General features: G+C 46.7%; 1 protein-coding gene across 5 annotated transcripts in view; it reads right to left on the bottom strand.

Annotated features, from left to right (window-relative positions):
• The window catches only part of LOC139274813 (coiled-coil domain-containing protein 138-like), a 164,441-nt gene that overhangs the window by 43,314 nt on the left and 93,171 nt on the right, over positions 1–27,956 (bottom strand). For all 5 annotated transcript variants that reach the window (XM_070891504.1, XM_070891505.1, XM_070891506.1 and 2 more), the window contains one exon: positions 20,512–20,631. In XM_070891504.1, the coding sequence (XP_070747605.1) occupies positions 20,512–20,631 (120 nt within the window). The remainder of the gene's footprint in view (positions 1–20,511; positions 20,632–27,956) is intronic.

The following is a 27,956-nucleotide window of genomic DNA, read 5'->3' as shown; positions in this document are numbered from 1 at the left end:
TCTTTAAGTTCTGGACCATGGTCTCTGAATTAACTGTTTCATTCTCCATCCTAATGCAGAATTCCACCATATTATGGTCACTCTTCCCCAAGGGGCCTCGCACAATGAGATTGCTAATTAATCCTCTCTCATTACACAACACCCAGTCTAAGATGGCCTCCCCCCTAGTTGGTTCCTCGACATATTAGTCTGAAAAACCATCCCTTATGCACTCCAGGAAATCCTCCTCCACCGTATTGCTTCCAGTTTGGCTAGCCCAATCTATGTGCATATTAAAGTCACCCATTATAACTGCTGCACCTTTATTGCATGCACTCCTAATTTCCTGTTTGATGCCCTCCCCAACATCACTACTACTGTTTGGAGGTCTGTACACAACTCCCACTAACGATTTTTGCCCTTTAGTGTTCTGCAGCTCTACCCATATAGATTCCACATCATCCAAGCTAATGTCTTTCCTAACTATTGCATTAATCTCCTCTTTAACCAGCAATGCTACCCCACCTCCTTTTCCTTTTATTCTATCCTTCCTGAATGTTGAGTTCCCAGCCCTGATCATCCTGGAGCCACGTCTCCGTAATCCCAATCACATCATATTTGTTAACATCTATTTGCACAGTTAATTCATCCACCTTATTGCAGATACTCCTTGCATTAAGACACAAAGCCTTCAGGCTTGCTTTTTTAACACCCTTTGTCCTTTTAGAATTTTGCTGTACAGTGGCCCTTTTTGTTCTTTGCCTTGGGTTTCTCTGCCCTCCACTTTTCCTCATCTCCTTTCTGTCTTTTGCTTTTGCCTCATTTTTGTCTCCCTCTGTCTCCCTGCATAGGTTCCCATCCCCCTGCAATATTAGTTTAACTCCTCCCCAACAGCACTAGCAAACACTCCCCCTAGGACATTGGTTCCGGTCCTGCCCAGGTGCAGACCGTCCAGTTTGTACTGGTCCCACCTCCCCCAGAACCGGTTCCAATGCCCCAAGAATTTGAATCCCTCCCTGCTGCACCACTGCTCAAGCCATGTATTCATCTGCGCTATCCTGCGATTCCTACTCTGAGTAGCACGTGGTACTGGTAGCAATCCCGAGATTACTACTTTTGAGGTCCGACTTTTTAATTTTGCTCCTAGCTCCTTAAATTCTTTTCGTAGGACCTCATCCCTTTTTTTTACCTATGTCGTTGGTACCAATGTGCACCACGACAACTGGCTGTTCTCCCTCCCATTTCAGAATGTCCTGCACCCGCTCCGAGACATCCTTGACCCTTGCACCAGGGAGGCAACATACCATCCTGGAGTCTCGGTTGCGTCCGCAGAAACGCCTATCTATTCCCCTCACCATCGAATCCCCTATCACTATCGCGCTCCCAATCTTTTTCCGTTCTTGCTATTGAGGGAGTGCAGCGAAGGTTCACCAGACTGATTCCCGGGATGGCAGGACTTACATGTGAGGAGAGACTGGATCGACTGGGCCTGTATTCACTGGAGTTTAGAAGGATGAGAAGGGATCTCATAGAAACATATAACATTCTGACGGGACTGGACAGGTTAGATGCAGGAAGAATGTTCCCGATGTTGGGGAAATCTAGGGGACACAGTCTTCGGATAAGGGGTAAGCCATTTAGGACTAAGATGAGGAGAAACTTCTTCACTCAGAGTTGTGGAATTCCCTACTATAGAGAGTTGTTGATGTCAGTTCATTGGATATATTCAAGAGGGAGTTAGATATGCTCTTACGGCTAAAGGGATCAAGGGGTATGGAGAAAAAGCAGGAAAGGGGTACTGAGGTGAATAATCAGTCATGATCTTATTGAATGGTGGTGCAGGCTCGAAGGGCCGAATGGCCTACTGCTGCACCTATTTTCTATGTTTCTACGTAGGTTGCCTCCTGAGTGGTCCAGGCATCTGAAGCGCTGCTTCAGCACTCCAATTGGCTTTTCAACGACATGGTGTGTAGCTATATGGCTTTCATTGTAGCTCTCCTCGGCTTCCATCTGGGGCTTACGGAGGGGGGTCATGAGCCAACTGGCAAGGCCATATCCTTTATTCCCCCCCCCCAGCATCTAACCAAGACCTTGTGGCTGACTGTTAAACAGGTCAGAGACAGGGCTCTCACACAAGATATGCGCATCATGGATGCTGCCTGGAAAATTTGCATTTACTGCCATGATTATTTGCTCGTGGTCGACAACGAGCTGCACATTTAGGGAATGGAATCCCTTTCGGTTCTGAAACACCTCTGCATCCGGTAAAGGTGCTCGCAGGGCGATGAGTGTACAGTCTATTGCTCCCTGCACCTTGGGGAAGTTTGCTATTCGTGAAAAACCCAAAGCCCTCTCAGTCTGTGCCTCCCTGGTCATAGGGAAGCTTTTCAAGTCCATCCTGCGTGCGTAAAGGGCTTCGGTCACCTGTCGAATGCAGCAATGTGTGACGTGCTGAGAGATACCGCAAATGTCACCAGCTGGCGCCTGAAAGGAGCCCAATGCGTAGAAGGAAAGTGCCGCAGTAACCTTAACCTCAATGGACAGTGAGGTCCTGATGGTGCTGGTAGGCTGCAGATCTCCCTTAATCAGCTGGCATATCTCATTGATGACCTCCTTTCGGAAGCGCAGCCTCCTAACCCACGTGTTATCGGACAAGTTCAGGTATGATCGCTTATCTCCGTAAATGCATTAAGTGTAATGTCTCCTTCTCTGCAGCAGTCTGTCATCTCTTTGATTGGGCACATAAGGCTCAATATACCTTCTCCCGTCTCTATTCTGCAACATGCGATTAATGACCAATACTGGTTGAGAAATTACAGGCCCCATTATTGTAAATCACTATAAATGCCCTTAATTTGTCCTCAACAGATAAAAATGTGATTAGATGATTGGCAAGAGTCAAAAAGACCCTTAAAAATCACACAAATTGATTCTCCTCACAAACACTTCAAGCAGCCTTTTAGTACAGATTCTCCGAGTTTCAAAATGGCATCCGTAGTGCCGAGTCCTGGCTAAGATCAGATGAGTGCAGCTTTTTTTCAGCGACATTTTCGGTGAATTCTGGGCGAAATGCCGAAAGTTGCAGTCAGCGATAATCTGGGCGATAATCGGGCGCAAGTTTCCATTTTCAGCACTATTCTCAGTCTTGCATGCAGACGATGTCATATTTTTTTTTTAATTAGGCCGGGTGATGCAGCACATTCATGTGTGCCGATAGTTGGGCCGGTGATAAATGGGCGATAATCGGCGCTAGTTTCCACTTTTTAGCAAATATGGGTAATAGCCTGCATCTCAGCTCTTATATGGGCAGTAAATGGGCGATGATGTGCCAAAAGTCTAGCCCCTAATTTTTGCCTCCTGGATCCAACAACACTGAGGCCAACCAGTGTCCCTTCTGTCACTCAACTGAGATCAGTTAATTCAACACAAAGTATGGATGCAACCTGGAACTTGCCTGATCTGTTGGCTCAGCTATTTATTGGTGAAACCATTGGGCAAGCTGAAATTGTGGCAATCTTGAGAAATAATATTATGGTCTTGAGTATTCAAAATATCTTTTGAAACATCTAGTCAATGTCAGAAACAGCAGAGATTGTGGACTAGAAATTGGATTGTGCAGCTACCATTTTGCAAACAAAAAAAACAGGCACTAAACGATGCAATAGGGTGCGCTCACTCCTCACTGGGTATGTGCAAACACCATTTTGGTTAGGGCACCCTGTCGTTGTCTAAGGTGCCCATCTAGAACAGGCCCTGTCCTACACAAATCGGGATCCTAACGCCTATTTCAGGCCTCCTTCTGATACTGCATCGCTACTGACCGCAGCATGAGCCGCGTATTCTGTCGTCAGTTTTGTCAGGCAAACAGCAACCGAACCATCTGGGACCTTCAAAGCAGATAATGTCATGTTAATCACTTCCCTGCCAAACCTAGATGATCATCAATATCCATTATAACAATGAGTTACAGGTACACCTGGCGCGTAATTAGGCAAAAAATGACACTGACCAAAGAAGGAGATGTTAGATGGGGTGACTAAAATCTTGGTCAAAGAGGTGGGTTTTAAGGCAGTTCTCAAAGAAGGAGGGAGGTGGAGAGATTTAGGGAGGGAATTCCAAAGCTTAGTGCCTATACAGCTGAAGGCAAGGCTATCAATGGTGAGGCAAAATGAGTAACAGCTGCACAAAAAGGTCAGATTTGGACAAGGACAAGGTTAGAGATAGGGAGGGGAGGCGATGAAAGATTTGAACACAAGGATGAGAACTTTAAATGTGAGACATTAGGGGATAGATAGCGAGGCAATGTAAACCAGCAAACAATAACAACTTGTATTTATATAGCACCTTTAACGTAGTAAAATGTCCTAAGGCACTTGACAGGAGTGTTATAAAATAAAATTTGACACTGAGCCACGTAAAAGAGAAAGATGGAGAGAGACAGAGAGAAAGATGGAGTAAAATAAGGCACAGAAATAAATCTGCACTCAGAACCCCAGTAAAATTAATTAAAATGGCCATCACGTTAACCATCATATAAACATAGAAAATAGGTGCAGGAGTAGGCTATTCGGCTCTTCAAGCCTGCACCACCATTCAATGTGATCATGGCTGATCATGCACTTCAGTACCACATTCCTGCTTTCTCTCCATATCCCTTTAGCTGTAAGGGCCACATCTAATTCCCTTTTGAATATATCTTATGAACTGGCCTCAACAACTTTCTGTGGTGGAGAATTCCACATGCTCACAACTCTCCGAGTGAAGAAGTTTCTCCTCATCTCGGTCCTAAATGGCTTACCCCTTATCCTTCGACGGTGACCCCTGGGTCTGGACTTCCCCAACATCGGAAACATTCTTCCTGCATCTAACCTGTCCAATCCCGTCAGAATTTTATATGTTTCTATGAGATCCCCTCTCATTCTTCTAAATTCCATTGAATATAAGCCTAGTCGATCCAGTCTTTCTTCATACGTCAGTCCTGTCATCCCAGGAATCAGTCTGATGAACCTTCACTGCACTCCCTCAATAGCAAGAATGTCCTTCCTCAGATTAGGAGACCAAAACTGTACACAATATTCAAGGTGTGGCCTCACCAAGGCCCTGTACAACTGCAGTAAGACCTCCCTGCTCCTATACTCAAATCCTCTCGCTATGAAGGCCAACATGCCATTTGCCTTCTTCGCTGCCTGTTGTACCTGTATGCCAACTTTCAATGACTGGTGTACCATGACACCCAGATCTCGTTGCACCTCCACTTTTACTAATCTCTCACCATTCAGATAATAATCTGCCTTCCTGTTTTTACCACCAAATTGGATAACCTCACATTTATCTACATTATACTGCATCTGCCATGTTTTTGCCCACTCACCTAACCTGTCCAAATCATCCTGCAGCCTCTTAGCATCCTCCTCACAGCTCACACTGCCACCCAGCTTAGTGTCATCTGCAAACTTGGGAGATATTGCATTAACTTCCTTCGTCTAAATCATTAATGTATATTGTAAATAGCTGGGGTCCCAGCAGTGAACCTTGCGGTACACCCCACTAGTCACTTCCTGCCATTCTGAAAAGGACCTATTTACTCCCACTCTTTGCTTCCTGTTTGCCAACCAGTTCTCTATCCATGTCAATAGATTACCCCCAATACCACGTGCTTTAATTTTGCACGCAAATTAATCGTACTGTCCAAAACACAAGCATTATTCTGGAATTATAAAAATCCTTTACATGGGTCGTGTTGAGGACTTTAATTTCACAACCTCAGGAGAGCCTTGCAACCAATGAATTCATTTTTGAAATGTAGTCACTGTTGTAATGTAGGCACAGCAGGGGTGGTAGGTGAACAAGACTTGGTACAGGATATGGTATGGGCACCAGAAATTTGGATAAACTTATTATGATGGGGCAGTCGGCCAGGAGATACTGGAAGCGGAAACATTTTCAGGGCTATGGGGAAAGAATAGGTGAGTGGGGCTAATTGTACAGCTCTTTTCGAAAAGCCAGCACAGGCACAATGAGCCAAATGGCGTTCTTCTATGCTGTATCATTCTAGGAGAGCATTAGAACAGTCAAGTCTGCAGGTGACAAAAAGGTGGTTGAGAGTTTCAGCAGCAGATGGAAAGAGGCAAGGGGGAAATGGACAATGTTACAGATGTGGAAGTAGGTGGTCTTTGTGACGGAGAGGATATATGGTCGGAGGCTCAACACGGAGTCTAATAAAACGTCGAGGTTGCCAACTATCTGGTTCAACCCAAGATAGTGGCCAGGAGAGGGACAGAATAAATAGCAAGGGTAGAGAGTTCGTGAAAGGTGCCAAAGATGATGGCTTTGGACTTCCAAATATTTAAATGGAGAGGGGTGATGGAGAGGTCGAGTTGGGTGTCGTCAACATAAATGGTGAAACTGACCCCATGTTTTGGTTGATGCTGCCATGGGACAACATACAGATAATGAAAAGGCAGGACTCCAGAACCTTAGGAAACTTCATACGTAACAGTGTGGGGGCGAGAAGAAAAACCATTGCAGGAGATTCTCTGGCTACAATTGGATAATGAGACGAACTGAGCGAGGGCAGTTCCACTGATCCAGACAACATTGGGGAAGTGTTAGAGAAGGATGGTGTGGTCACCAGATGAAATGCCAAGAGGTTAATAAGGATGAGGAGGGAAGTGCACTACGGTCACAGTCACGCTGATGTCACTTGTGATTTTGATTAAGCTGTTTCCATGCGGTGCCAAGAGCCAGAAACCAGATTGGAAAGTTTCAAACATAAAGTTGCGGAAAAGTTGGGCATGGATTTGAGAGGTAGTAACATGTTCAAGGACTTGGGAGAGGAAAGGGAGATTGGCGATGGAGTGGAAGGACAAGGGTGGGTTTATTGAGGAGGTGGTAATGATGGTAGTACTGAAAGAGGGCGTATAGTACCCGAGGAAAGGGAAGCACTGAATGTCAATTAGTATGGGGCCATGAAGGGTGGTCAGCAGTTCAGTGAGAATGGAACAAAAGAGCATGAAGTGGGTTTCATGGACAATATGAGCTCAGAGAGGGGATAAGGGAAGATACTGAGTTAGGGCATGGTTGAACCTTGGAGGAGGTTTGGCTTGGTGGCCAAGGAAAATGGAGGGTGCTGCAGAGGTAACAGAGTGCAAGGTCTCAATCTTAATGGTTGTCCCTAACCTCCTTGCACTTTTCTGGAGGTGATGGTGGAAGGGGCAGGGAAGAGGGATTCAAGGAGATGGTTGGTCTTAGAGAAAAGAAGCCAAAGGTTATCTTTGTTTTCCATGATGATTCTGCAGCAGCAAGTTGTTTTGGCAGAGGAGCACAAGGCCAGATCTGGCGATGGATGGCTAAACAATGTGTGTGCCAAATACACTGAAGTGTGCACCCCTTGCGGGACTGAAAATGGGAGCACAACCAGGGTGGGAGAGAGAAAGGGTTTTACTGGAAACGGGGGCATCAAAGGTGGAGGTGAGGGGGTGGTTGATCAGATTGACAGCTACAGGAGTATTCTGACCAAGGCCAAAGGCGAGACAGTTGAGAGTTTGAAAGTGCAGTTGTAAGTGACTTGGGGAGAATTCTTACCAGCGGTAGATGCAGAAAGAAGTGCAGTCGGAAGGGATAGGGGATGTGGGTGGTGAGGGGTTCAAGGAAACGGTCGGAGACGGAGATCATTGGAATAGAGAGGCCACGCGAGATGACAAGGTCGAGGGGTGGCCATGAATATGTGTAGGAGAGTTTTAAAAAATTTGTTCCTGGGATGTGGGTGTTGCTGGCAAGCTCAACATTTATTGCCCATCCCTAATTGCGTTTGAGAAGATTGTGGTGAGCCACCTTCTTGAACCACTGCAGTCTGTGTGTTGAAGGTACTCCTACAGTGCTTTTAGGGTGAGAGTTCCAGGATTTTGACCCAGTGATCATGAAGGAACGTCAATATATTTCCAAGTCAGGATGGCGTGTTGCTTGGAGGGGAACTTGCAGGAGATGGTGTTATCTGCCTTGTGCCCTTGTCCTTCTAGGTGGTAGAAATTGCAGGTTTGAGAGGTGCTGCCGAAGACGCCTTGGCGAGTTGCTGCAGTGTATCTTGTAGATGGTACATGCTGTGTATCTGTAAAGCATGCACTCCCATGTTTCACCACCAGGGAGCGCATCCTCTGAAGTCCCAAGGGATCCCAGCATCCCTTGGGAGCAATGTATATAAGCTGGCCCCCTAAGGCCTGTTCCTCACTCTGGAGTGTCTTAATAAAGACTGAGGTCTCTGTTACTTTAAACTCCCTGTGTGCAATCTCATGTGTGTTAGGAACACAATAACTGGTGACAAGTATATGAATCCAACGCAAAGATGCAGCAAACTGTGGGCATCCTGGAGAAGTTCTTGGAGGGTGAGGACTGGGAAGCCTATATCGAAGGAGAGACCAGTACTTTGTAGCCAACGAGCTGGACGGAGAAGGAAGCGCTGCAAAAAGGAGAGCGGTCCTCCTCACAGTCTGCGGGGCACCGACCTACAGCCTCCTGAAGAATCTTCTGGCTGCCGGTGAAACCCACAGATAAGTCATATGAGGAGCTGTGTACACTGGTTCGGGAGCATCTTAACCCGAGGGAGAGCGTGCTAATGGCGAGGTATCGGTTCTACACGTGCCAGCGATCTGAAGGTCAGGAAGTGGCGAGCTACGTCGCCAAGCTAAGGCGACTTGCAGGACAATGTGAGTTTGATGGCTACCTGGAGTAGATGCTCAGAGACTTTTTTGTTTCGAGACCATCCTACGAAAGCTTTTGACTGTAGAGACACCGACCCTCAGTAAGGCCATTGCGATAGCACAGGCATTTATGTCCACTAGTGATAACACCAAACAAATCTCTCAGCACACAAGTGCTAGCAATGTTCATAAATTAACTGAAACTGTGTTTGCGAGCAGAAATGTACTGGGCAGAAACCACGAGTCTGCAACTGCCAACAGGCCTCAGGTGACCCAGCTGACTCAAGAGTCCGCAACAAAGGATGAATGCAAGACAATTCACACCTTGTTGGCGTTGCGGAGACTTCCATTCAGCCTATTCATGCCGCTTCAAAGGGTATGTTTGCAAGAGCTGTGGAACAAGGGGGCACTTCCGACGAGCTGCAAGCTCTGCAAAACTTGCTAACCACCACGTGGCAGATGAAGATCGGTCCACGGTGGACCAAAGCAATTTCGAGCCTCAGAGAGAGGAGACAGATGTTGAAGTACACGGGGTCCACACATTTTCAATGAAATGTCCACCTATAATGCTAAATGTAAAATTGAATGGCTTACTCGTAGCCATGGAACTGGACACTGGCACTAGCCAATCCATCATGAATAAAAAGATGTTTGAGAGACTGTGGTGCAACAAGGCACTCAGACCAGCCCTGAGCCCCAACCACATGAAACTGAGAACGTACACCAAAGAGCTCATTACTGTCCTGGGCAACGCCATGGTCAAGGTCACCTACAAGGGCACGGTGCACGAACTGCCACTCTGGATTATCCCGGGCGATGGCCCCACACTGCTTGGAAGGAGCTGGCTGGGCAAAATCCGCTGGAACTGGAATGACATCCAAGCGCTATCACATGTCGATGAGGCCTCATGTACCCAGGTTCTTAACAAATTTCCTTCCCTTTTTGAGGCAGGCATTGGGAACTTTTCCGGGGCGAAGGTGCGGATCCACTTGGTCCCAGAGGCACTACCCTTTCACTGCAAGGCGCGAGTGGTACCTCATGATATGGGAGAATGGAAATCGAGCTGGACAGGCTGCAACGCGAGGGCATCATCGCCCCAGTGGAATTCAACGAGTGGGCTAGCCCGATTGATCCAGTACTCAAAAGTGATGGCACGGTCAGGATTTGCGGTGATTATAAAGTAACTATTAATCGTTTCTCGCTACAGGACCAATACCCGCTACCTGAGGCAGACGACCCATTTGCAACGCTGGCAGGAGGCAAGACGTTCACCAAGCTCAACCTGACTTCGGCCTACATGGCACAGGAACTGAAGGAGTCTTCGAAGGGCCTCACCTGCATCAACACGCACAAGGGACTGTTCGTCTACAACAGATGCCCGTTTGGAATTCGGTTGGCTGCAGCGATCTTCCAGAGAAACATGGAGAGCCTACTCAAGTCGGTACCACGCACGGTGGTTTTTCAGGACGACATATTGGTCACGGATCGGGACACCGTCGAGCACCTACAAAACCTGGAGGAGATCCTCCAGCGACTGGAACGCCTACGCCTCAGCTGAAGAGGCCGAAATGCATCTTCATGCCAGCAGAAGTGGAGTTTTTGGGGAGAAAGATCGCGGCGGACGGCATTCGGCCCAGACGCCAAGACAGAGGCTATCAGGAACGCGCCCAGGCCACAGAACGTCACGGAGCTGCGGTTGTTCCTGGGACTCCAACTGTTTTGGTAACTTCCGACTGGGGTTAAGCACCCTCTTGGAGTCCCTACATGTGTTATTGCCTAAAGGTGAGAACTGGGTATGGGGAAAAAAAAAACAAGTAATTGCTTTTGAGAAAGCCAGAACCATTTTATGCTCCAACAAGCTGCTTGTATTGTATAATCTGTGTAAAAGACTTGTGCTAGCATGTGATGCGTCGTCGTACGGAGTCGGGTGTGTATTACAAGCTACCGTTGCGGGGAAGTTGCAACCTGTCGCCTATGCCTCCAGGAGAGGGCCTACAGCATGATTGAGAAAGAGGCATTAGCATGTGTGTTCGGGGTAAAGAAAATGCATCAGTATCTGTTTGGCCTCAAATTTGAGCTGGAAACCGATCACAAGCCCCTCATATCCTTGTTCGCTGAAAACAAGGCGATAAATACTAATGCCTCAGCCCGCATACAAAAGTGGGCACTCGCGTTACCAGCGTATAACTATACCATCCGCCACAGGCCAGGCACAGAGAACTGTGCGGTTGCTCTCAGTCGGCTACCATTGCCCACCACAGGGGTGGAAATGGCGCAGCCTGCAAACTTGTTGATGGTGGCGCAGCCCGCAGACTTGTTGATGGTCATGGAAGCGTTTGAAAATGATAAATCACCAGATTAGGACTTGGACCAGCCAAGATCCTCTGCTGTCCCTAGTAAAAACTGTGTACTGCATGGGAGCTGGGTCAGCATCCCCGTTGAAATGCAAGAGCTAATCAAGCCATTCCAGCGGCGAAAGGACGAGCTGTCCATTCAGACTGACTGCCTGTTGTGGGGTAACCGCGTAGTGCTACCTAAAAAGGGCAGGGAGACGTTCATCTCGGATCGCCACAGCACACACCCGGGTATAGTAATGATGAAAGTGATAGCCAGATCCCACGTGTGGTGGCCTGGTATCGACTCTAACTTAGAGTCCTGTGTACAGCAATGCAGCATGTGTGCTCAGTTGAGCAATGTGCCCAGAGAGACACCACTAAGTTTGTGATCCTGGCCTTCCAGACCATGGCTGAGGATCCATGTTGACTATGTGGGCCTGTTTCTCAGTAAAATGTTGCTGCTGGTGGTGGATGCTTTTTCAAAATGGATTGAATGTGAAATAATGTCGGGAAGCACCGCCACCGCCACCATTGAAAGCTTGAGGGCCATGTTTGCCACCCACAGCCTGCCTGACATACTGGTCAGTGACAACGGGCCGTGTTTCACCAGTTTAAAGAATTCATGACCCGCAATGGGATCAAACATGTCACCTCGGCCCCGTTTAAACCAGCCTCCAATGGGCAGGCAGAGCGGGCAGTACAAACAATTAAACAGAGCCTTAAACGAGTCACAGAAGGCTCACTCCAAACCTGCCTGTCCCAAGTACTGCTCAGCTACCGTACGAGACCCCACTCGCTCACAGGGGTGTCCCCCGGCTGAGCTACTCATGAAAAGGACACTTAAAACCAGACTCTCGCTGGTTCACTCCAACCTGCATGATCAGGTAGAGAGCAGGCGGCAGCAACAAAATGTAAACGATGGTCGCGCCGCTGTGTCACGGGAAATTGATCTGAATGACCCTGTGTATGTGCTAAACTATGGACATAGTCCCAAGTGGATCGCAGGCACGATGATAGCTAAAGAAGGGAATAGGGTGTTTGTAGTCAAACTAGACAATGGACAAATTTGCAGAAAGCACCTGGACCAAACTAGGCTGCGTTCACAGACTGCCCTGAACAACCCACAGCAGACACCACCTTTTTCGAGCGCACAACACACACCCAAAGGGTCAACGACACCACCCCAGACCCGGAAATTGAATCCATCACGCCCAACAGCCCAGCAAGGCCAGGCTCACCCAGCAGCCCTGCAGGGCCAACAACACGCCAGTCCAGTGAGGGCACAGCCAACACACCAGAACAGACATTTGTACCGAGGCGGTCCACCAGGGAAAGAAAAGCTCCTGACCGGCTCATCTTGTAAATAGTTTTCACTTTGACTTTGGGGGAGGAGTGATGTTGTGTATCTGTTAAGCATGCACTCCCCTGTTCCGCCACCAGGGAGCGCATCCCCTCAAGTCCCAAGGGATCCCAGCATCCCATGGGAGCACTGTATATAAGCCGGCCCCCAAGGCCTGTTCCTCACTGTGGAGTGTCTTAATAAAGACTGAGGTCACTGTTACTTTAACCTCCCTGTGTGCAGTCTCATCTGTGTTAGAAACACAATAGTATACACTGCAGCCACAGTGTGAGTGATGGAGGAGGGAATGTTTAAGGTGATGAATAGGGTGGCAACCAAGCGGGCTGCTTTGTCCTGGATGTTGTCGAGCTTCTTGAGTGTTATTGGAGCTGCATTCATCCAGGCAATTAGAGAGTATTTCATCACACTCCTGACTTGTGCCTTGTCGATGCTGGAAAGGCTTTGGGGAGTCAGGAAGAGAGACATTCACTGCAGAATACCCGATCTCTGACCTTCTCTTGTAGCTACAGTATTTATTTGGCTGGTCCAGTTAAGTCATTGCCTGGCACTTGTGTGGCGCGAATGTTATCCTGGTCTTGCTGCATGCAGGCATGGACTGCTTCATTATCTGAGGAGTTGCAAATGGAATTGAACACAGTGCAATCATCAGCAAACATCCCCACTTCTGACCTTATGATGGAGGGAATGTCAGCTGAAGATGGTTGGGCCTAGGACACCAGCCAGTGGAGAGATTCTCCTCCCGCCCCCGCCCAATTTTAATTTTACTAGGGCTCCTTGATGCCACACTCGATCAAATGCTGCTTTGAGGTCAAGGGCAGTCATTCTCACCTCACCTCTACAACTGAGCTCTTTTGTCCATGTTTGGACCAAGGTTGTAATGAGGTCTTGAGACTAGCGGTCCTGGCGGACCCCAAACTAAGCATCAGTGAGCAGGTTATTGGTGAGTAAGTGCCACTTGATATCACAATCGACGACACCTTCCATCACTTTGTTGATGATTGAGAGTAGACTGATGAGGTGGTAATTGGCTGGATTGGATTTGTCCTGATTTTGTGGACAGGACATACTTGGGCAGTTTTCCACATTGTTAGTTAGATGTCAATGTTGTAGCTGTACTGGAACAGCCTGGCCAGAGGTGCGGCTAATTCTGGAGCACAAAGCTTCAACACGACAGCCGGGATGTTGTCGGCCCATAGCCTTTGCTGTATCCAATGTGCTCAGCCACTTCTTGATATCACGTGGAATGAATCGAATTGGCTGAAGACTGACTTCTGTGATGTTGGGGACATCATGAGTAGGCCGAGATGGATCATCCACTCGGCACTTCTGGCTGAAATGGCTGCAAATGCTTCAGGCTTGTTTTTTTACACTCGCCTGCTGGGATACTCATGGAACCTCCTCCTCTCGTAAGCTGTCCACCAGTGCATTGGAATAGTCACGTCTAGAGGTGGAGCAGTGTGAACAAGACCAAGGGAAGGCATAGCACGGGCCAATTGTGAAGCTGTGAGGTTGTGATGCCCACATACTGGACCAAGACCTTGCTCCATCAAGCCCGTGTGGTGGCTGGTGTGTGGGGGGGGCGGGGGGGCGTTAAGGAGGAGGATGGAAGATGAGGGAGGAGGAGGTGGAGGATTTGTCCACCACCATTCACGACTGGATGTGGCAGGACTGCAGAGATTTGATCTGATCAGTTGATTGGGGATTGCTTAGCTCTGTCTATAGCATGCTGTTTCCACTGTTTAGCATGCAGGTAGTCCTGTGCTTTAAAGATACGCCTAATGCTGCTCTTGGCATACTCTTCTGCAGTCCTCATTCAACCAGGAATGGTCCCCTGGCTTGATGGTAATGGTAGAGTGAGGGATGTGCCGGGCCATGAGATTACAGATTATGGTGGAATATAATTCTGCTGCTGCTGATGGCCCACAGCGCCTTATGATGCTCAGTTTTGAGTTGCTAGGTCTGTTCTGAATCTATCCCATTTAGCACAGTGGTAGTGACACACAACATGATGGAGGTGTCCTCAGTGTGAAGACGGTACTTCGTAGCCTAAGGACTGTACCATGGTCACTGCTACAAATGCTGTCATGGACAGATGCATCTGCGACAGGTAGATTGGTAAGGACGAGGTCAAGTAGATTTTTCCTCGTGTTGGTTCTCTTGCCACCTGTCGCAGTCCCAATCTGGCAGCTATTTCCTCCAGGACTTGGCAAGCTCGGTTAGTAGTGATGCTACCAAGTCACTCTTTGTGACGGACATAGAAGTCTCCCACCCAGAGTACCCTTGCTACCCTCAGTGTTTCTTCCAAGTGGTGTTCAACATGGAGGAGTACTGATTCATCAGCTGAGGGAGGGCGGTTGGTGGTTTCTTTGCCCATGCTTGAGCTGAAGCCATGAGACTTCGTGCAATCCAGAGTCAATGCTGAAGACTCCCAGTCATAACTGTACACCACTGTGCCGCCACCCCAGCTACCATGGTGGGATTTGAACTCATGTTTCTGGATCATTAGTCCATGCCTCTGGATTGCTAGTCCAGTAACATAACCACTATGCTACTATTCCCTTATAATTTAATTGGAGAAGTTAAAGGAGGGCAATGAAAGCAGAGGAGGGCAAGGAGAGTTAAGCTGGAAGTTGAAATCATTGAGGATGCGGAGTTTCTCGGTGCAGAAGCTGAAGGAGGAACGGAAAGAGGTTATCGCGGTGAGAAACTCATGTTGGGTTTTGATGGACAGTGGCGAATGAGGATTTTAAAGGAGGCACGAGGTGAATATTTTCAGTCACAGTTCAGTCCGAACGCACGCACAATTGCTTTCAATCTCTCCTCCCTCCTTTTGACACAAAATACAGTTTCAGCTTGGATCAGGTATTGTAGATATGGGTTTGTGAAAGTTAAGTGATTTTTTTTAATGACTGCACGCCAACCAGTAAGTGAGTAAAATTTCATTGTGCTTCCCCCTTCAAAACTTTCTAAATTTGCAATTGTTAAAGTTATGTACTTCCCTATGACAGCAACTGATGGAATATTGAATATAACTGAAGCTTAAGTTAGGACATGTCCATTTTCTACTACACGTTCATGTCTCCACTGCATTCCTATTTCTTCATATATCATACATTCAGCCACTGGATTTTAGTTTTCACAGAAAAGCAAGCTGAATTCCAGAGTGCGATTCCAAATTACTAATAAAAATGTGCACGTATGAATAACTTTTCTTTTACCTGCTGACACAGAATCATGACTCATGCATAAATAATAGCCACTTTGGTGATTTACCAGAATCATCCGTGAAACTGCACACTATCAAGAGCAGAAAGCAGTCAATTGATGAGAAAAATGGGACATCAGCATCATAAAAAAGTAATGAGATATATCTTAAGAGTGGCTGCCGAGAGCATAAAGCGGCCCAAAGAATTTTTACTGGCCGTCAGGTGGCAAATAATGCATGCTCTAATAATCTTGGATCAGCAGATGACAAGAATTATGTTTTTTTAAATCCATCATAAATGGTGGTCACAGCAATGTGCTGTGGCAAAAAACAGTTTCAGGTTTGTAACAAAGTCATCAAGTAACCTTTAGTCTTTCCCCACAGAAAAAGGGAGGAATTGACGATCGAGTTATTTCTTAGTTGCTGAATCAAGAGCAGCCTTGAAAGAAGCAAGGAAGCAGGTCATCTTAGTCCCAAGTCAAGGAACAGTGATTACCACAAGCTTATTAAAAGGGAGAGAAGAAGAAACCCTAAAAAGTTTATAAATTAACATTTTAAATATGTATTACAAGTTTCTGATACTGTTTCCCATAATAGGAAACAAGTTTAAAAACAAACAAACACTAAAAATTGTTTTAAAATAGATTACCTGTGTTTTCTTTAAAGTGCCATCAATTTAAATTTCAGTTGGAGAATCAAAGAAAAGATTTGGCAGCAGTATCATAAAAACTTTGTGAATGCTAATTTGATGTTTGAAGTTACCTTTACAGAACTTGCAATATTTAAGTAACATCATGGATAATTGTCATGACATGTACAGGTAGCACATGTCATGACATGTACAGGTTTCTTCATATGGATGCATAAATTGTTTTTTGAGAGAGAATAAAGCAAACGGTTTGATTATCTAGATGATTATCCTGATTCTCCAAGAAAGGATCTTACACATCAAATCAATATTTTAGTTTCATGCATAGCATCTCAGGTATTTATAATCATTATAAATCCTCTTCTCCCACCACTCCATTACTGATCTTACATAAACTCTTCCAAACAAATTAACTTTTTTTGGTTTAGTTAATATTCTTAAAGCTGCACTACAAAGAGTTTTGTGAGATTGTGTGTATACCTATCAACTCTTGATTTACACCTTTCTGGGTCGCAGTAGGATGGAGGTGGGGAGAGAACCAATAGAAAAGAAAAAGGAGGGTTTGTCTGAACCACAAGAATGGTGCCTCTAAAAAAAAAACTAACAACTAACTAATCGGTTCCATATAATCTAGAATTACTACTTTGACAGTTCCTGTAGGGAGCTAGGTCTCAGTATTCAGGCGCTGTTGGAAAAGATAACAGCAATGAGGAGAGAGTTACTTTTGCTAGCTACAAGTCATCAAATTCTCTCTTCTTTGCCCACCTCACTTTTTTTTTCTGAAACGGATTAATTGTGCTGGGTATTGTTTGAAAGGTTGACAAACATTATTACCTCAGTATGAGTCACTGCTTGCAGGACAGGATGGGAGAAAATTGATGCTACAAAATAAAAAATTATGAGTCAGGAAGAGAGATACGGGCCGAAATTGACCCCCGCGGGAAACAGGTCGCACCTACTATTTTTCGTGTGTTTTTGCCGCTGCAAAGGATGCGGTGGCCCACCTTGCGAAATTTAGCTCTTTGTCGTTTTTTTTCGAGCGGGCGGAAGTCAGTCATAATGGGGATGGAAGTGGAGGTGGGAGCGGAGTGGGTGTAATAGGAGGCAAGGAAGTGGGGGTGGGCAGAATATCCACCGCAGTCAGTCATCAGTGCCGGGCTGGTGACATCACCGCGCTGGCGCATCAACATGTCTCATCCCTTTTGTTAAAGGGGAGAGGCGCTGTGAGCTCTGAGCTTTATAGGTTAGGTCCACTGGGCCACTGGGCCACCATGGAGGGTTTCGGCCGGGTCAGTGGCCTGGCACCCAAGAGGGGTGCCAGGCTGCCTGGCTGAATTGGGGACATAATTGTTGGGCCGACCTGACAGTTGGCCAACAGAAAATAGATGGCGCTCTCCCACAAGTCTTAACATTTTCCTCCCTCTGTTTGCTTGTCTAAATCCTGCCCCGGTGCTATATTCATGCTCTGTAGGGACCTCTCATCCACACTTACGTTGCGTTGTGTAGCTAGCTGGTCCTCAAGCTCAGCATTCCTCTACTCAAGTAACGCAACTTTCTAACATTTTATGCCAGTGTATTTCTCCTGGATATTTTGCATATCCAGGATATCAAACATCATGCACACCACAAATATCACTAACTTAGCTCTTAATCCTGAAATTTCTACGCTCCAAATTTCTCTACTGCTCTAGATTTCATTAATTAGAACTCATTTTTACTTACATGCCTGGTCTTACTGGGCCCAAGTTTCGAGCCGCGCCTAGAACGACGCAGTCCCGACCTGGACGCCCGTTTTTCGCGCCACAAAGTGCGCCTAAAAAAAACCTCCGTATTCTCCACCTCCCTGCAGGTCCTCTGGCCCTCGGCGCAGCGCAGCAGGAGCTCTAGGGGGCGGAGCCAGGTCCCTGCGCTGAAAATAGTGCCGGGACCTCTGCACATGTGCGCTACAGTGGGCACGCAAGTGCAGTAGCTCCAGGCACCTGAAACTGTGTGGGAGGGGCCCGAAGCACGCAGCCCCTAGCCCTGGCCGAATGGCCTCACTGGGGCTGCGTGAATAAGGCTCCTCCCACACCCAGCTCCTGCTTCCTCCCGACCCGACTCCCGCTCCCGCCCCCGGACCCGCCACCCCCCCCCCCGCCCCGCCCCCGACGCCTGCTCCCCCCTCCCCGCCCCTGGACCGGACCCGACACCCGCTCCCCCGGACCCGACACCCGCTTCCCCCCGCCTCCGGACCCGACACCAGCTCCCCCTCCCGGACCGGACCCGACACCCGCGCTCCCCCCACCCCCCAGCCTCCGGACTGGACACCACACCCACCCACCCCCCGCCTCCGGACTGGATCCGACCTGACCTCCCTCCCCCTGACCTCCCTCCCGACCCGCCTCCCACCACCCCCCTTACCCGACCCAACGCCACCTACCTGTAAATCTGGTGCTGGTGTAACTCTCGGACCCGGCCCGTTCAACCTCCCTCCCCCTTCTCCTTCCCCCCCCCACTCCCCCCAATCTCCTTTCTCCCCCATCCCTCCCCCTTCTCCCCCATCCCTCCCCCTTCTCCCCCATTCCTCCCTCTGCTCCCCCCCCTCTCTCCCTCTACCCCTCTCCTTCCCCTCCCCTCGCTGTCAGAAACACAGACACAGACAGACAGAGAGATAGAGGCACTGACAGAGACACACTGAGGGGGCATCCCAGCACGCTGTTGGAGGGCTCCCGGTGCTGCAGTCGGTAAGTCGAAAATGTTTTATTTATTGATTTTTTTTAAAATAATTTCTTATTAATTTTTTTGATTGATTTATTGGTTGATTTATTGATGTATTTATCATTTATTATTGATGATGGCTCTTTATTTGTAAAACTGAAGTGTTTAATGTTTGTAAACTTCCCTTTAAACACCCCCCCCCCCCCCCCCCCACCATTCCCTACGCCTGATTTGTAACCTACGCCTGAAGTGTAGACAAGGTTTTTTCAAGCGTACAAAAATCTTCACTTACTCCATTCTGAGTTAGTTTGGAGTACGTTTTCACTGTGGAAACTTTGAAATCAGGTGTTAGTGGCCGGACACGCCCCCTTTTGAAAATAAAATTCTGTTCCAAAGTGAAACTGTTCTACCTGACTAGAACTGCTGAAAACTAAATGTGGAGAATTCCGATTTTTAAGATACTCCATTCTTCACCAGTTGCTCCTAAAAATCAGGAGCAAATCATGTGGAAACTTGGGGCCATAGATTCTGGCCCACTTTGACTCAATGCCAAACTCCTGTTTAGATCAAAACTCACCCTTTCTATCGCTCAGCAAAAGCTCACCATTAGCCTCTCACTCAGTTGACCCCAAACATATATACAATTTTAACTGTTGGTTGGTTAACATCCATGGAACCAGGCCAATTTTTAACAACATATTTTGTAAATCAATACAAGATTATAGAGAGATATTTAAGTTGCCATTCTGAGCATTTATGTTTGGTTCCTGTTTTTGTTGTGTGTGAAAATTCTTCTAGAAGTCAGGTGCTAAGCAAACTTGATAGTAAACAAAAATATCCTCAAAGTATTGCCACATACTAGTGAAGAAATGGCAAAAAAAAAGTTAATTACATAATTCTCAATGTACAGTTGCAGCGTCCAGAATCCGGAGTTCCGGAATGTTCCTGAATCTGAACCAATCGGTGGTAGGGTCATCCGGAATCCTTAAAATGTTCCGGAATACGACCCAACGACCTGCCGATCTCGGGGTCCTGCCGCTGCCTGACCTCGGGCCTCACCTCGCCGCCGCTCACCTCACCTCGGGACCTCCTTGCCAGCCCGACGCAAACACCTCCTCGGCGAGGCCCCGCCTGACGCAAACACCTCCGATGACCTCCTCGGCGGAGCCAGCCCGCCCCACGACCTCCTCGGCGGGGCCGGCCCGATGATGACCTCCTCGGCAGATACCCCCACCCCCTTCTGATGTTCTGAAATCCAGAAATACCCGAAACTGGGCTTGGGTGTTTCTGGATTTGTGACGTCAGAAAACGGTTTCAAAGTACGGAAAAATGCGGAATACGGAACGGCCCCGAGGGTTCTGGATTCGGGACGCTGCACCTGTATCAAGAAAGTATTTCAATATAGATTATATATCGAGAGATTTGCCAAAAGTCCTAAAAGGACTTGAATTATTTTTCTTTTTTTTTTAAAAAGTACGGTTTTCAGAAATCACCTGAAGTTTAAAAATAAACTTATTTGGAGCCCACTTTGAATCGCAAAGCAAGAGGCATAATTCTTGGAAAGGGAATGGAAATATCTCCACACTTACCTGTGTCCCTCCTCTGTCTATATGCTTTAAAGACCAGTAAATGAATTTCACCAGTGTGAGCTGCAGTTTGATATCCCCAGGTGGCATCAAATTAATTTGTGCTGTGATCAAGGGTAGAATCTGCAAGTCATTATATACAGAAAGTATAGTCAGGAAAAAATAAACCATAGTTTTGCCAAAACAATGTGAAACTTAGTGTAGAGCTCCACTTAAAAGTACTTTCTAAATTATTTAAATTAAAATCATTGAATGATACAGAAGGCCATTCGGCCCATCGTGCCCGCTCTTTGAAAGAGTTATCCAATTGGTCCCACTCCCCTGACCTTTCCCCATATCACTGCAATTTTTTTCTCTTTCAAGTATTTATCCAATTCCCTTCTGAAAGTTATTATTGAATCTGCTTCCATTATTCTTTCAGGCAGTGCATTCCAGTGCGATAGGTGAACAGAATTGTGTTACAGTTTCATGTAACTGCATTCCAGATCATAAGAACTCTCTGCATAAATTTTATTTCCCTCAAGTCACCTCTGATTCTTTTGCCAACTACCATAAATCTATGTCCTCTGGTTACCAACTTTTCTACCAGTGGAAACAGTTTCTCCTTATTTATGGAGCATAGAACAAATTCCTGCCAGATCAGGAAAATGCCTGTATTGGACATCTTCTAATGTCCAGACATGATTAAAAAGACAAGATGACATTTCAGGTTTATAGAAACATAGAAAATAGGTGCAGGAGTAGGCCATTCAGCCCTTCGAGCCTGCACCGCCATTCAATGAGTTCACAGCTGAACATGCAACTTCAGTACCCCATTCATAGAAACATAGAAACATAGAAAATAGGTGCAGGAATAGGCCATTTGACCCTTCTAGCCTGCACCGCCATTCAATGAGTTCATGGCTGAACATGCAACTTCAGTACCCCATTCCTGCTTTCTCGCCATGCCCCTTGATCCCCCTAGTAGTAAGGACTTCATCTAACTCCTTTTTGAATATATTTAGTGAATTGGCCTCAACAACTTTCTGTGGTAGAGAATTCCACAGGTTCACCACTCTCTGGGTGAAGAAGTTCCTCCTCATCTCGGTCCTAAATGGCTTACTCCTTATCCTTAGACTGTGACCCCTGGTTCTGGACTTCCCCAACATTGGGAACATTCTTCCTGCATCTAACCTATCGAAACCCATCAAAATTTTAAACGTTTCTATGAGGTCCCCTCTCATTCTTCTGAACTCCAGTGAATACAAGCCCAGTTGATCCAGTCTTTCTTGATAGGTCAGTCCCGCCATCCCGGGAATCAGTCTGGTGAACCTTCGCTGCACTCCCTCAATAGCAAGAATGTCCTTCCTCAGGTTAGGGGACCAAAACTGTACACAATACTCCAGGTGTGGCCTCACCAAGGCCCTGTACAACTGTAGCAACACCTCCCTGCCCCTGTACTCAAATCCCCTCGCTATGAAGGCCAACATGGCATTTGCTTTCTTAACCGCCTGCTGTACCTGCATGCCAACCTTCAATGACTGATGTACCATGACACCCAGGTCTCATTGCACCTCCCCTTTTCCTAATCTGTCACCATTCAGATAATAGTCTGTCTCTCTGTTTTTACCACCAAAGTGGATAACCTCACATTTATCCACATTATACTTTATCTGCCATGCATTTGCCCACTCACCTAACCTATCCAAGTCACTCTGCAGCCTCACAGCATCCTCCTCGCAGCTCACACTGCCACCCAACTTAGTGTCATCCGCAAATTTGGAGATACTACATTTAATCCCCTCGTCTAAATCATTAATGTACAGTGTAACCAACTGGGGCCCCAGCACAGAACCTTGCGATACCCCACTAGTCACTGCCTGCCATTTTGAAAAGTCCCCATTTACTCCTACTCTTTGCTTCCTGTCTGACAACCAGTTCTCAATTCATGTCAGCACACTACCCCCAATCCCATGTGCTTTAACTTTGCACATTAATCTCTTGTGTGGGACCTTGTCGAAAGCCTTCTGAAAGTCCAAATACACCACATCAACTGGTTCTCCCTTGTCCACTCTACTGGAAACATCCTCAAAAAATTCCAGAAGATTTGTCAAGCATGATTTCCCTTTCACAAATCCATGCTGACTTGGACCTATCATGTCACCTCTTTCCAAATGCGCTGCTATGACATCCTTAATAATTGATTCCATCATTTTACCCACTACCGATGTCAGGCTGACCGGTCTATAATTCCCTGCTTTCTCTCTCCCTCCTTTTTTAAAAAGTGGGGTTACATTGGCTACCCTCCACTCGATAGGAACTGATCCAGAGTCAATGGAATGTTGGAAAATGACTGTGAATGCATCCGCTATTTCCAAGGCCACCTCCTTAAGTACTCTGGGATGCAGTCCATCAGGCCCTGGGGCTTTATCGGCCTTCAATCCCATCAATTTCCCCAACACTATTTCCCGACTAATAAGGATTTCCCTCAGTTCCTCCTCCTTACTAGACCCTCTGACCCAGTTTATATCCGGAAGGTTGTTTGTGTCCTCCTTAGTGAATACCGAACCAAAGTACTTGTTCAATTGGTCCGCCATTTCTTTGTTCCCTGTTATGACTTCCCCTGATTCTGACTGCAGGGGACCTATGTTTGTCTTTACTAACCTTTTTCTCTTTACATATCTATAGAAACTTTTGCAATCCGTCTTAATGTTCCCTGCAAGCTTCTTCTCATACTCCATTTTCCCTGCCCTAATCAAACCCTTTGTCCTCCTCTGCTGAGTTCTAAATTTCTCCCAGTCCCCGGGTTCGCTGCTATTTCTGGCCAATTTGTATGCCACTTCCTTAGCTTTCATATTATCCCTGATTTCCCTTGATAGCCACGGTTGAGCCACCTTCCCTTTTTTATTTTTATGCCAGACAGGAATGTACAATTGTTGTAGTTCATCCATGCGGTCTCTAAATGTCTGCCATTGCCCATCCACAGTCAACCCCTTAAGTATCATTCGCCAATCTATCCTAGCCAATTCAGGCCTCATACCTTTAAAGTTACCCTCCTTTAAGTTCTGGACCATGGTCTCTGAATTAACTGTTTCATTCTCCATCCTAATGCAGAATTCCACCATATTATGGTCACTCTTCCCCAAGGGGCCTCGCACAACGAGATTGCTAATTAATCCTCTCTCATTACACAACACCCAGTCTAAGATGGCCTCTTCCCTAGTTGGTTCCTCGACATATTGGTCTAGAAAACCATCCCTTATGCACTCCAGGAAATCCTCCTCCACCGTATTGCTTCCAGTTTGGTTAGCCCAATCTATGTGCATATTAAAGTCACCCATTATAACTGCTGCACCTTTATTGCATGCACCCCTAATTTCCTGTTTGATGCCCTCCCAGTTTGATCACTACTACTGTTTGGAGGTCTGTACAACTCCCACTAACGTTTTTTGCCCTTTGGTGTTCTGCAGCTCTACCCATATAGATTCCACATCATCCAAGCGAATGTCCTTCCTAACTATTGCATTAATCTCCTCCTTAACCAGCAATGCTATCCCACCTCCTTTTCCTTTGATTCTATCCTTCCTGAATGTTGAATACCCCTGGATGTTGAGTTCCCAGCCCTGATCATCCTGGAGCCACGTCTCCGTAATCCCAATCACATCATATTTGTTAACATCTATTTGCACAGTTAATTCATCCTCCTTATTACGGATACTCCTTGCATTAAGACACAAAGCCTTCAGGCTTGTTTTTTTAACACCCTTTGTCCTTTTAGAATTTTGCTGTACAGTGGCCCTTTTTGTTCTTTGCCTTGGGTTTCTCTGCCCTCCACTTTTCCTCATCTCCTTTCTGTCTTTTGCTTTTGTCTCCTTTTTGTTTCCCTCTGTCTCCCTGCATTGGTTCCCATCACCCTGCCATATTAGTTTAACTCCTCCCCAACAGCACTAGCAAACACTCCCCCTAGGACTTTGGTTCCGGTCCTGCCCAGGTGCAGACCGTCCGGTTTGTACTGGTCCCACCACTCCCAGAACCGGTTCCAATGCCCCAGGAATTTGATACCCTCCCTGCTGCACCACTGCTCAAGCCACATATTCATCTACGCTATCCTGTGATTCCTACTCTGACTAGCTCGTGGCACTGGTAGCAATCCCAAGATTACTACTTTTGAGGTCCTACTTTTTAATTTAGCTCCTAGCTCCTTAAATTCGTTTCGTAGGACCTCATCCCTTTTTTTACCTATGTCGTTGGTACCAATGTGCACCACGACAACTGGCTGTTCTCCCTCCCTTTTTAGAATGTCCTGCACCCGCTCCGAGACATCCTTGACCCTTGCACCAGGGAGGCAACATACCATCCTGGAGTCTCGCCATACTATCCTGCTTTCTCGCCATACCCCTTGATCCCCCTAGTAGTAAGGACTACGTCTAACTCCTTCTTGAATATATTTAGTGAATTGGCCTCAACAACTTACTGTGGTACAGAATTCCACAGGTTCACCACTCTCTGGGTGAAGAAGTTTCTCCTCATCTCGGTCCTAAATGGCTTACCCCTTATCCTTAGGCTGTGACCCCTGGTTCTGGACTTCCCCAACATTGGGAACATTCTTCCTGCATCTATCCTGTCTAAACCCATCAGAATTTTAAACGTTTCTATGAGATCCCCTCTCATTCTTCTGAACTCCAGTGAATACAAGCCCAATTGATCCAGTCTTTCTTGATATGTCAGTCCCGCCATCCCGGGAATCAGTCTGGTGAATCTTCGCTGCACTCCCTCAATAGCAAGAACGTCCTTCCTCAAGTTAGAAGACCAAAACTGTACACAACACTCCAGGTGTGGCCTCACCAAGGCCCTGTACAACTGTAGTGACACCTCCCTGTCCCTGTACTCAAATCCCCTCACTATGAAGGCCAATATGCCATTTTCTTTCTTAACCGCCTGCTGTACCTGCATGCCAACCTTCAATGACTGATGTACCATGACACCCAGGTCTCATTGCACCTCCCCTTTTCCTAATCTGTCACCATTCAGATAATAGTCTGTCTCTCTGTTTTTACCACCAAAGTGGATAACCTCACATTTATCCACATTATACTTTATCTGCCATGCATTTGCCCACTCACCTAACCTATCCAAGTCACTCTGCAGCCTCACAGCATCCTTCTCGCAGCTCACACTGCCACCCAACTTAGTGTCATCCGCAAATTTGGAGATACTATATTTAACCCCCTCGTCTAAATCATTAATGTACAGTGTAAACAGCTGGGGCCCCAGCACAGAACCTTGCGGTACCCCACTAGTCACTGCCTGCCATTCTGAAAAGTCCCCATTTACTCCTACTCTTTGCTTCCTGTCTGACAACCAGTTCTCAATCCACGTCAGCACACTACCCCCAATCCCATGTGCTTTAACTTTGCACATTAATCTCTTGTGTGGGACCTTGTCGAAAGCCTTCTGAAAGTCCAAATACGCCACATCAACTGGTTCTCCCTTGTCCACTCTACTGGAAACATCCTCAAAAAATTCCAGAAGATTTGTCAAGCATGCTTTCCCTTTCACAAATCCACGCTGACTTGGACCTATCATGTCACCTCTTTCCAAATGCTCTGCTATGGCATCCTTAATAATTGATTCCATCATTTTACCCACTACCGATGTCAGGCTGACCAGTCTATAATTCCCTGTTTTCTCTCTCCCTCCTTAAATCAGACCCAGAGTAACTTGGGTTTATCATTTAACAAGTATTTACATATCTAATACAAGGGGGCTGAAATTGCCATTCACCCCAAACGGGGCACATCGTTCGAAATAAATGATTATTCTCTGCCCCAATCTACGGGGCGGAGAATAGCGGGATATTGGCATCTTTAAATGTTTTAATTTGTCCAGGTGGTGTTTGGGGCAGATGAGGGGCAGAAGGCGGGTGATGTCATCAGTGTCGTGCGACATCATCAGTGTCGTGGTGATGCGTAGCAATGTCCCTCCCGCTCAGTTAAAGGGAAGAGCCGCTGCGAGCTGTTCAGCCACTTTACTGGCGCCCACTGGGCCAGCAGGAAGGGTTTCGGCCGGGCCAGTGGCCCAGTACCCAAGAGGGGGATACCTGGCTGCCTGTTGGTGGCCCAGCCGAACCTGTGACCACCATTGTTGGGCCGACTTCAGAGTCAGCTGACAATTAAAATAAAATGGCGGCCACGGCGGAGCGTCCTCCCCTTTCAGGGCACACTCGCCACAAACTGTCGGGGGTCCACTCCACTCCCGTAGGACAATTTTCCTCGCGGGACGGAAAGGGGTCGCTGCCAGGCGGTAAGGGGTCGGCGCGTGCCCAACGGGGCATTAACACAGGCTGGGTGGAAACCTGTTTCTACCGCTCCCGGTCCAGGGACAATTTCTGATGGGTCGGCCTATCTGCCTGCTCCCAGTTGGAAAGGCCTCTAAGAGGCGGAAATGGACCTTAAGGAGGGGGGCAATTTCGGCTAGGTTTAAAAAAAATACTCATGTTTCCAATAAACATCTGCGCATGATTATAACGTAATGTTGTGAATTATAATGTTCATTCTTCATTTAATTTTCTACAGTAACTGCCTAAAGTCCCTTATGGCATGCAGTGCTGCCCTACTGAAAGAGAGGTTAGTCGCACATTCTGGACTTCCATCTGCAGTCATGTGAGATTAGTCACTAGAATGGATGATAACCTTATACAATTTTCTCTTTCTTCTTGGCGGCGAGGGGGGGGGCGGGGGGGGGGGAGTGGGGGGAGTCTCTACTTGGCACCCGTTTGCAAATCAGAATTCAACTTGTGGCTCTGTGCACTTATGAATTTGCTATGCCACCGGCAGCATGTGATATTCTTAAAAGCAAATAATGCTCTTCATGCAAGATACAAGAAGGGTAGCTCATGAGGATAGAAATTACAAATTATTATTTGTGCACAAAGCTTAAATATAGGGGCCTTGATATATCATGAAAACTGCTCAGCATTTGTTGAAAGCTAGTGAACGGTTTACATAAGTGAGTTCTGTTGGATAGAATACATCATTTTTTAAATGCAATTTTAGTATTAGCAGAAAGGTGTTTTATTTTAGTGTTAAAACAGTTGCAAGGAAAAAAAGTTGCCCCCTCCTCGCACTAGCATTAGGTCATGTGCAGTAATTGTGACACTCATACCAACTGTACAGTAGTGCCAGTGAAAAAAGTAAACCATCTTTGACAAAATATTTGAGTAGCTCTACAGTGGAATGTACATGTTTTAAACTAACTCACTTTTGATGTAAATTTCTGTTCAACCTCTTCATTCAACTCTTAAATCAATTACAATAAGATTTAAAAATGTATAGAAATTAGCTGAACTTACTCATGTCAAAAGCCAATATAAGGCTCAGAGAAACTGTCTTTTTTTTTTAAATGGGATGGGGGGCATGGTTCTTTTTTCAGTTAAATGATAATGGAGTATAAAAGTGGGAAGTCCTGCT

This window comes from Pristiophorus japonicus, chromosome 10, assembly GCF_044704955.1.
Source record: "Pristiophorus japonicus isolate sPriJap1 chromosome 10, sPriJap1.hap1, whole genome shotgun sequence".
Lineage (NCBI taxonomy): Eukaryota > Metazoa > Chordata > Chondrichthyes > Pristiophoridae > Pristiophorus > Pristiophorus japonicus.
Note: the sequence above shows the minus strand (reverse complement) of the source record. Positions and strands in the feature narration are given on the sequence as shown.